The sequence below is a fragment of the Hibiscus syriacus genome, unplaced genomic scaffold (genome assembly GCF_006381635.1).
Source record: "Hibiscus syriacus cultivar Baekdansim isolate YM2019G1 unplaced genomic scaffold, ASM638163v2 tig00110429_pilon, whole genome shotgun sequence".
In the NCBI taxonomy this organism is placed as follows: domain Eukaryota; kingdom Viridiplantae; phylum Streptophyta; class Magnoliopsida; order Malvales; family Malvaceae; genus Hibiscus; species Hibiscus syriacus.
The window spans coordinates 5,103,620-5,114,924 of record NW_024062733.1 but is presented as its reverse complement, the minus strand read 5'-3'; the positions used below and the strand labels follow the sequence as shown (position 1 = coordinate 5,114,924).

Here is an 11,305-nt window from a genome sequence, read left to right as displayed (position 1 = left end):
GAGAAAACAAAAGAATATCGAAAGGTACAATTAATACTATGATTGATATCGTCGCCTACTCACGAAAGATAAAAAGAAAATAACAAGTACTTATTTAAAGAATAGATTAAAAAGAACGGTCAGGACCTGTCAAATAATATTAAATTTGAAGGCTTAATTTCATTAGAATACTTTAGATTAAGTTAAAATTTAAATTGGTTTGTAAATTTTGGGATAAATTTATTCTTTATATTTTTTCATTATTTTTTATAAAAGTAAAAAATAATTTGTGTTATAATAGAAGTTCTTTTTCATATTTATAGTTGATTAGAAATGATTTATTTATACTTATTTGATTAAAATATTTTTAATTCAATGGTAAACTACACAGATGGTCATTAATGTTTGAACAAATTTTTGTTTTTCCCATTGAAGTTTCAAAAGTAACAAATCGGTCACTAATATTATTGATTTATAACAAAATGACCACTCCACCATCACCTCGTTAAATTGATAACGTGCAAATGTTATCAAAAAGATTAATACTTAGTTTTATCCCCAAATTATTGCTAAAACATAAAATAGGTCTTTAAATAATGGCTTTATTTCTAATTTAATCCCTATTTTAGAGATTTTACCAATCGTATGTAAAGAACATAAATTACCTTTGGCTCAAACCTGGTCTAAGGTTTTACTTCATTTAACTTGAAATTAAGGAGTAATCACTAAAAGATGCTATGTTTTTTTTATTCAATTGGTCATGGAGTAATCATTAATCAATGAATTGATCTGAAAATATTCAGAAGCAAAGATGATATCCATATCCTCCGGATCTCCACTGAAGCTCTCAGTAAAAAGAAATATTAAGCAACTTGATCTGTGGTATAATCAATATTCATAAGATTAAGAAAGCCCGAGTATTTTCCACCTTCCGAACGAGTATGTTGGCCATTGTTGTCAATATTGAACCCAGCAAAGTATGTTGCTAATTGCTGTCAACAATGGAGGAGGGCCAAAAAAATTGTATATCAATTTTCAATCGACATTACTCCGTAAACAGATCGATTGCAAAACAGCAACCTAATCCAAATGTCCGACCATACTAAGGGGAACGGACACTCAGTTTTGCAAAATTGGGTAATGTCGGCACAAAAGCACGAGTTGTGGGATAAAAATGCCCGATCGGCTACTCCCTGGCCCTTTTGTAGCCGTAGGTGATTCTCATGACAAACCACCCGGAGATCCCATGCGTGACAGTGTGAGCATCTACAATATAGAATGCCAAATCAGTTGTTGACATACGGACTTGTCCCATGCAGCTACCATCGAAGCTTATACAGAACACTGCGATGCGGCAAGGAACCCAGGTTTGAGCCAAACGTAATTTATGGTCTTCATATACGACTATCAAAATCTCTAAAATGGAGATAAATTTAAAAATAATATCATTATTCAAGGACCTATTTGATGTTTTAGCAATAATTTATGAGTGATTATTTTGTTACAAATTAATTTTAACATTAGTGACCAAGTTATTACTTTTGAAACTTTATTGCGGAAAACAAAAACTTACTCCATTTGTGTAGTTTGCCCTTAATTTAACACCAAAATTGACTACTAGGCTGATTGAATTGAAATGTTGTAAAGTTGACTGACCAATTTAAAATCTAACCCATAATTTGGAGACCTTCGATGGAATCATCCTTACAAACCGGAGAAAAAGTTACACATGGTCGAATAAAAAATACAGTCTACATTTGCAATAAGGCATCATCAATCAGACAGGAATATAAATCCCATTCTTTTTTCTTAAAGAGTTGAGTTAAAATTATTTGAGGAGTGAAATCAGAAAATTATGGTTATTTTGGTTTGATCAGGAAAAATAACCATTGTTGTCAAATGTGAAGTTCGGGAGGAATTGATCGTCACTACCAAATGGGAAGTCTAAGCCAACAGTGAGAGAATCCGTTGATGAAGCGGCAGCTAGGTAAACGCCGGTGAGCTGCTGAGGCTCAGAATTTAGAATATCAACGTTGTCCAACAAACGATCAGCGCTCATCACGGATGTTGCAGCAGGAGATATAAAAGAAGATGAAACATTTTCAGCAAAGTTACTGTTACCCATCACAGGAGGTGAAAAGACAAGATTGTCTTCAACCTTTATATTGGGAGCCGCCATTGATGAAGACAGCCTTTGTTGGTTGCTAGTTCCTCGTTCTTGATTTTCTGAGATTCCTAAGGGAAGCTTGACCTGGGATGCTAGATTGCAAGTGTGTGTTCCTCGATAAGTGATCTCAAAGATTGTTGGGTCTTCATCTGATCTTTGTACTTGTTTTCTTGCCAAACAACCTTGTACATTTCGATGTATGCACCTGTAGTAGCCTCTGTAATCAAAGATATTAACTTTAATGAGATGTTATGGTTAATTAATGGTGGCTATATTGAGGTTGGGAGGATCTGCAAACCTTGGATATTGTGCTCCCAGAATGTCCTTTTGTCCATATTTCCTCCAACTGAAGCCATCATCAAGAGGTCCCTCCAGGGCTGCACCGGGTGTCACTAGGACTTTTTGCGCCCATCTCGGCAAAGTTATTCTGCATCATAAAACATGGTTAATAATTGATGGGAACAATTTTGTTATCGCGATTGATTCTTTTCTGATAGAGTCATTTATGTTTGTTGTACCAATTATTGATGAGAGCAAATTTTTCATCAACGGTTTCATTATGTTTAATTTTAATTTAAACGGAGAATCAAGATCGTTGAAATATCAACCGTTAGCTTATAGTGATCTATCTGAGGAGAGGAGTAAAGGTAAAGCGAGATCTACAATGTAGGTACAAGAATTGAGTGATAGTGTATGATCCCTTTCACAGTCATAAATGGGAGTATTTATAATGGTCTTAGTTAGTGGTATTAAACAGAGAAGAATATAAGATTTTATGTTATGAGCGTTGTTTTGAAAATTGGATCGGTCAGTTCAATCGGAAATCGTTACATAGTCCGGTTCAAGGTTCAATCTAGACCGGTTGAACTGCTACTAGTGAATCGGCCAGAACCGCTGAACCGTTCAAACCGGACCGGCTGAAAACCGGAAAAAATCAGAAAAATCGGAAAAACCCGTCAATTTTGTTTTTTTATTTTTAAAATTAAACCAAACGACGTCGTTTGTTAAACGAGCTAAGTCGAACTCGAGTATTGCTGAGCTCGACTCGAACTTGAAAAATTTAAAAGTAAGCTCAACTCGATTCAAACTCACGAGCTAAAAATTATGAAGTTTAACTCGAACTCGAAATATAATATTGAAACTTGAACTCGAAAAGGCTTGAACTCAAAAAAAATTTAGAAGCTCGATTGAAGCCTAAAATTCGAGCTTGATTAAAGTGAAAGAATAGTTCACTCAATGCTTACCAAAAGGTTCCATGATTTTGAATGACAAATTACCTCTATTATTTATAGAAGTTATTTGAGATAATTTTCTATGTTTCTTAGCCATGTGAGATTGTTTTTTTAAAAAAAATAAACCAAACAATATCGTTTTGTTATGATTTTTTTAGCCCCAAATTTATTTTTTAATTATAGTTATATAATTATATTTATTATTTAATATGTTTTATCTTAAATATTATGTTGTAGTTAATTTGAATCATTTTGTTTCATTTGATTTTATAGTTTTTAACTTATATGTTATGACTTGTTTTAAATATAAATTGTGATATAAAAAATTGTTTTTTATTAAATATTTTTGGTATTTTTATTTAATTTTTTAAATAATTATGACGTCGTCCGGTTCTTTCGACCGGTCGGATCGATTCGACCGGTTGAACCAGTGAACTGATAGCATGACCGTGATTATGAGCAAACTTGAACTTATAAAAAAAATTTAGGGGGCGAAAACAAAATTTCATCCGAATATATATAAATCAAATCTAAAATATATGATAATTTTAAATTTTGAAGGGGTATGATAATTTTATTATTGTAGTAGTAGGTTAGTAGACTAAATAGATTCTAGACCGAGATATTGTTAGAGTGCATCTCCAAATAACAACTCCAGAGGTATAACTAGGACAAATTAAGCTTGGTTAAAGAGTTGAGTTGTGTGTACCTTTTCTTGTCCTGATCCATGAAATCATGGTCGGAGTCCTCACTCCGGGGACTTACACTATGAGAAAGCGGTGACTCCGATAATCCGATAACTAGTTCCGACGACTGTGGCTGATCAGTTAACAAAGATGTATTGCAGTTCAGCATCGAAAGTGCCTTCTCGTACGAGGCTTGGATCCTTAATACTATTAATTCACGAGTTTCGTGAGAAGAAGAAGAAGAAGAAGGCGCGTTGAGATAGGCTTGGAGTTGCCTAGCTAGTTCCCTTCCTTGGGTTAGCTCATTTATCAGACTCATTTGCTTCCATTCTCCCATCTTCTCCATTCAGGACACAGTCAAAATTAACTCTTTCTCAAAGCTATCAATCACTTCACTCAACACAATTATGATGTAAGGGTTTGGTGAGTTGTTTTGTGCATGGAAAGCCTTTCTATAAATATAATATGGGGTTTGGGGTATGAGGGGAATAGACAGATTCGAACGATGAATCAAAGATGGACCGAGAAAAAAATAAGTGTGAATTTTCCTCATTACGACCGGTCTTTGGTCAGAAAATTTGGTTCAAATAAAACAAGTCCGACTGTACCCTTTCACCTCCACCATAAATCTCAACCATCAAAATACAAGTTTTTCCTATTTTTATTAAAAATAAAAAATATCTAGAATTATAATGAAGATTTATAAGCATAACCGTAAACTAACATATAATTAGGATGTTTTCCTATAAACATTGACACAAAAACTAATCACCTAGATCACACAAAGCCCAAAAAATAAAAAGTTAAAAAACCTAATCAAAAAGCTCGAACAAAATAAATATACGAACAAATTTGACTGCATCGGTAAATGAACCACAAAATGAGATGAAGCTACTAAAAGACTATCGACGAATTGCAAATCAGAGTCGAGCAACGTGAGAAAACTATCCATGAACGCAAAACGCGTATCCAAAACAATCCGAGGTCCAAAGCAGGGAAGATCAGTATGATAACAAATAAACGTCATATCGATCAATTGTGACGTTGTCAAATCCAACCCTTAGAAAAAATACAAACGAAAGCAACAGTCAAATGACCAAAAACTACCAAAAGGTAGAGAAAAACATGTCACAAAAATAGAGATAAACGTTCCACAAAGCAAGAGATAAACATATCACAAAAACATAATTATTCTTATTAAAAAATACAAAGATAAAAGACAATCGACGGTCGGCAACCAACATCAAAATCAATGCCGCCGTCTGCTAAAGAAAATCAAAGAAGAAAAAGTTGATTTAATCTATAGATGATTACACAGACAATAAATGAAAGAAAAATTCAAAATACAAGGTTTTACTTAAAACTGATTATATTATTATTATTATTATTATTATTATTATAAACGCCGTTTATGATGGGTTAAAAGATTTTTTTAATTTTTTATCCTATAATTTTACCTCAGCCAATGACATAAAATATTAATTACTATTTTTTAATGAAATTTAATAAAAACGATTTATTATAGTATAGATCTATTTCATTCGTTAATGACAATAACCTAAACAAAAAAAAAATGAGCCCCTTCTTACTATGTTTGTTTAAGTTTTACTGATTTGATTTAGCAGCTGAGCAGAAAATTGGAAAAGGAAAACTAAAAAAAAAAAAGGAAGTCAGAGACAATTGAAGAGTTGGAATCTTCAAACTTAGCCAATTACGCGTAATCCTTTGGAATTTAGGACTAAACTCTAGACTTGTAATAATAATGATGATGGGAAAAGGGGCGTGAATTTGTCCACGTCTTGCCTACGTTATTGAAATCAACTCAGCGGAACATAGGGTTGATGTCACACCCTAATTTATGGGCAAAAATTTATTAATTTTAAAGTATCAATTAAGGTATTAACAAGAGGAAATTGGGGACAAAAATGCAAGATTTCAGGATTTATAGGCTGTTTTAGGAAGTTACAGGAAAATCAAGGGACTTGAACCTGAAGTTACCTATTTTTATTGCCCAGTGAAAAATTTAACCCCTCCCCGAGCAATCTGATTTTCCTTCCAATTAATCCCTGAATCCCTAAATCTTAAATTAATTATCTCTATCGACCACCTTTACCGCCTCAATCCATCGTCATCCGACCACCGTTCGTCGCTCTGACACCACGATTAGACTCACCGTCGAATGGTGAACAAAACCCGACCCCTATCTCGTCGTGCATCGGCGCCGTTCACAGTAAAACTCATCGTGAAGCTTCATCAATTTTAACCTAACCACCGCATGTTTTTCGTCGATTCCAGTCGATCAGCCCGTCCGTTCACCTCACCGCCTACACCATTGGACTCACTGTCACCATCCACTCAAAACCCGACTGAAATCGTCGAGCCGTCATTACTTCGTCGTTGTCACTCGCCAGCCACCGTTGGAGAGGTTCGTACGTTTTAAAATTCTGCAATCTGTTATGTTTTTTTGAAAAATAACACTTGCCAACAACTCCCAGGCCAAAGATCTAGCAATCTGGAAATTTTCGTCGCCGTCGGACGATAATAACTGCCGCACACGCCTCTCCTTGCACATGGGCGTCGTCTATCAGCCTGGGAGTGTGTTGACCGGCTGAACCGGTATGGACCAGCTGGACCGAGCCGCCAGAGCCGAGCCGCCTGGGTGAGCCGTTGCCTAAGTCGTTGACCATTGACCAGGCGTTGACCGATGAATGCCGTTAACTGCAATTGACTGGCCCTTGACTTTTTCCGTGTACACCTATTCTAATGTTTTTCGACGTCATAAGTCCGTTTTTGAGGTCCGTTTCACTAAATTCAAACCCAGTAAGCTGTTTTCACTTATTAACCACTGATACGATCCGTTTTTAACAATTAAGCTCTGTTTCTGATGAAATTTTTGTTGTTGTGTATCTAAGGAATTAATGGACGTTAAATTCAAGTTGAGGGCGATCAAATGGAGTTTAAATGGTTGATCGGTATGGTATAGAAACCGAGGTAATACATTGCTACCTTATGTATGTTTTATAGAACATGTTGGAATTGGTAAATACATAGATGAATATGTTTGGTCTCATCTGTATAGTAAATTATTTCTAAACTTAATCCGAATACGGTAAAAATTCGGTAACTGAATATGGCTCAGATGACTCGTATAAGAAATTGTGGGACCGTTAGAATTAAATTACAAGTTTTGTGATTAAGTGGTAAAGTAATCAATCCATGGATCTGTAAATTCTAATTTATCTCATTAAAAGTTAAATGCAAAAGGTACTTGGATGAGAAAATATGACAATTCTTTGGTTAGGTAAAATTACAAAAATACCCTTATGGGGTAAAATTATGAAAATACTCTTATGTTGTAAAAAGACAAGAATTGTCCTTGTAAGTTGGAAAATAACTCTGAAAAGACATATTGATCTGATGAAACTACTTATGTGCATTGAAAATACTAGTTTTGCTTATAAAATATGGATAACCGATTTTTAAGCCCAAGATGGCGAAAGATTAAGAAATTGTGATTTTTAGACAAAACCACATGATAAATAAATTGCTATAATAGTGTATATGTTTGAATCAAAGAAGATAAATAAATTGCTAGAATGGTGCATATGTTTGAATCGAAGAAAATAATTTAATACCCTTGAACTATAAAATGACCAAAATGCCCTTGGAGAGTAAATGACCTAAGGTAACCCCAAGTCATGAAATGACTGAATATATGTTCGTCTCCTTAAGATCCATTCGGCGATGATTGTGAAGATGATCAATTCGATAAGAATTGTCTATATTAAAGAGTGAATACCCTTAAAGTGCGACGATTTGATCGGTTGACATGTATCAGTGCTATGATTGTTCAGTTCAAGTTAACTTGATAATCCGACACAAATCGTAAATTCCATGAATCTTCGTTTCTCCCTTATCAGCTCAAATCACTAAGAATTCTCAAAGAACCTAATGCCCAAAATGTCTCTGATTTCTTGAATAATGGAATCACTCTTGTTATATCTGAAAACACAAGTAACTCTATTTCTTAGGATTCTTAATACCTTTCTGATTACAAATTGCCTCTGAAAAATATTTGAATACTTTATGATCCTGATAAATCATGTTCTGAATAACTGATGATTCCGTTAACTAATGGACTCTTTGATAGTGATTTTAATTTCTGGCATTATATTGGTATACTGAAGATCCGTGTTTCCATGCCGATAAGATTTTCCAGTACCTCCGAATAATATTTGGAACCTTTAGTGTGTTTCCCTGATCACATTTATGTTTTATCTTATTTTTGTTATGATCTCTACTCTGATTTATGATATCTCTGTTTACTGACTGAAATTATTTTTATACGGGGTACTCTGAGACTCTGTTATAACTGAAGACTCTGGCATGTTCAATAGCTGCTGGTAATTCCTTGTATAGGTTCAACACCGATTGGTAATTCCTATCTCTGGCAGGTTCAGTTGTTGTTGGTAATTCCTTGAATAGGTTGAGCACCGACTGGTAATTCCTTATGACGTAAGGCAACCCTTGTGTAGGCTTTGTGACCCTGAGACCTTTCTTGGGTAGGCCCCATGGCCCTGAGAATCATTCTCAGGTAGGCTCTCAAGCCCCAAGGTGCTCCTTTAGGTTATGCAGTTCTGGGGAACTGCATATGGCGTTCAGTTGGAGGGATTAATATGATTTTTGAAAAAATACGTTTTAAATTGCTACTGTTTTAAAAAAATTCTCTGTACATTTTCACTAGTTTTGTGAAAACACACTAGACAACCTATTATGATCTCCTGAACCCATACATCTGAAATATTTCCCTCTGAACTGAAATCTTACTGTCTCTTACTACCTAAGATATCAGTGGGACCTCAGCTCAGCCTAAAAGTCTGTAGATGTCTGAACTAATAAGGAAACATATGTTTATATGTTATATGCATGTTCTTCAACATCATCTGGTAGTTTTGTATTATTGAGCTTTCCAAAGCTCACTCTGTTACTTACCTTTTTCAGGTTAAGAGAATTGAATTAGTGCAACTATCGACGTCAGTAGGGGAGTTTCATCGGCGTTGCTTGCGGAGTACGGTGCATGTGATTAGGAGGTATGTAGCTTGTATTTTTGTTTTTATATCCGAGTTAGATGCCTGTTTTATTTCTGAATATTGATAAATTTTACTTTTTTATTTATAAATTGTTTTATGATTTTAAGCATTTTAACAAAAATTAATTTTTACGATATTTTTATGGTGGGTTTCTCCAGTGGCCCTAATATGACACCCCAGATCGGATCGGGTCACCCGCATCGGTCTGAGGGGGTTACATTTAGTGGTGTAAGAGCCTAGTTTGTGTCAAATTTTTCTAGATAGACTGGTCGGTCGACAGTTAAAAGATGTTTGGTCTGTACATGCCCCTAAATTATAATTGTACTCTCTAAGCCAGAAACTCCAAGGTTGAGTCCCTCTCTGTAATGAGCTAAACTAAGTTTTCTATCTGTTAGGGCTTGATCTATTTTATAAAGAAATACATGTAACATTATCTAAATTCTATAAAGTACCTCACGAGTACTATGAGAATTACTTATCAGAGAATTTTGACTCGACTCTAGAAATGAAATTGGGATATGTTACTACTCTATGAACCTATCCTCGTAACCAAGGTCGAATTGATTCACAAGGATAATTTTGTTCTGATTCTTTTAATGGAATGAGGGTGAGTTCTGATGAGAATATATACTCGGCTGGTTAAGGATTAGCAGAGGACCAATACTTCTGTAAAAGTTACTAGAAGATATGTAAGAACTAATGAAAGCTTCATTTCTGAATTTCTGTGACTTGAGTGAATTTCAATGACGAAATTCTTTTAAGGATGGGAGAATTGTCACATCCCAATTTAGGGGCTAAAATTTATTAATTTTAAAGTATCGAATTAAGGTAGTAACAGGGGAAATTGGGGAACAAAATGCAAGATTTTAGAATTTATAGGCCTTTTTAAGAAGTTACAGGAAAATCCAGGGACTTGAACCCGAATTTACCAATTTTTATTACCCAGTGAAAAATTTAACCCCTCCCCCGAGCAATCCGATTTCCCCCCAAATTAAACACTGGATTTCTAAACCCTAAATTCATCATCTCCATCGACCACTTTTACTGCTCAATTTGTCACTGTCCGACCATCGTTTGTCATTCCGACACCACCAATAGACTCACCGTCGAATGGTGAACAAAACCCGACCCCTATCTCATCATGAATCACTATCGTTCGCTGTAAAAATCGACGTGAAACTTCATCTTTTTTAACCCGATCGCATCATATTTTTCAACCCGATCGCATCATATTTTTCGTCGATTTTGATCAATCAACATGTCATTTCACCTCACCGCCTGCACCATTGGACTCACTATCACCGTACGCTCAAAACTTAACTAAAATCATCGTGTCGTCGTTGCTCTATCATTTTCACTCATCGACCACCATTAGAGAAGTTCATACGTTTTAAAATTCTACAATCCGTTATGTTTCATTGAAAAATAACACTTGCATGTGACTCCTAAGCCAGAAATCTAGTAATATGAAAATTCTCGTCGCCTTCCAATGACCGGAGCCACCACACGTGCCTCTCCTTGTGTGTGGGAGTTGACTGCTACCTGTTACTGTGTTGACCGAATGAACCGAGCCGCCTGAGCAGAGTCGAGCCACCTTGGTGAGCCGTTGATTGAGTCGTTAATCGCTGACCAGTCGTTAACTGTTGGCTTCCGTTGACCGACCGTTGACTTTTTTCGAGTTCACTATTTATGATGTTTTTCGACTTCATGAGTTTATATTTGAGGTCTGTTTCACCAAATCCGAACCCGATAAGTTGTTTTTTACTGATTAACCACCTGATTCGATCAATATTTAGCAATTAAGCTTTGTTTCTGATGAAATTTCTGTTTTTGTGTATCTAAGGAATTATTGGACATTGAATTCAAGTTGAAAGCAATCGAATGGAGTTTAAATGGTTGATTTGTATGGCACGGAAACTAAGGTAATACATTGCTACCTTATGCATGCTTTATGAAACATGTCGGAATTAGTAAATACATGGATGAATATGTTTGGTCTCATCTGTATAGTAAATTATTTCTAAACTCGATTCGAATACAGTAAAAATTCGGTAACTGAATATGGCCCAGATGACTCGTATAAGAAATTTGGGGACCCTTAGAATTAAATTACAAGTTTTATGATTAAGTGGTAAAGCAATCAAACCATAT

The 11,305-nt window shown here is 35.1% G+C and overlaps 1 protein-coding gene across 1 annotated transcript; it reads right to left on the bottom strand.

The window, feature by feature from the left end:
- Positions 1 to 1,852: 1,852 nt before the first annotated feature.
- LOC120124829 (probable WRKY transcription factor 53) lies at positions 1,853 to 4,449 on the bottom strand. The gene is made up of 3 exons (XM_039143405.1): positions 4,088 to 4,449; positions 2,445 to 2,573; positions 1,853 to 2,363 (listed from the first exon to the last, which is right to left on the bottom strand). The coding sequence occupies exons 1-3, from the start codon at positions 4,408 to 4,410 to the stop codon at positions 1,853 to 1,855; spliced, it is 963 nt and encodes a 320-aa protein (XP_038999336.1). The 5' UTR covers positions 4,411 to 4,449.
- Positions 4,450 to 11,305: the final 6,856 nt, after the last annotated feature.

Coding starts and splice junctions, on each gene's coding strand:
- LOC120124829 (XM_039143405.1), bottom strand. CDS start 4,410: ATGGAGAAGATGGGAGAATGGAAGCAAATGAGTCTGATAAATGAGCTA. Junction 2,574..4,087: donor ATGGATCAGGACAAGAAAAG/GTACACACAACT, acceptor TTTATGATGCAG/AATAACTTTGCCGAGATGGG. Junction 2,364..2,444: donor CTGGGAGCACAATATCCAAG/GTTTGCAGATCC, acceptor CTTTGATTACAG/AGGCTACTACAGGTGCATAC.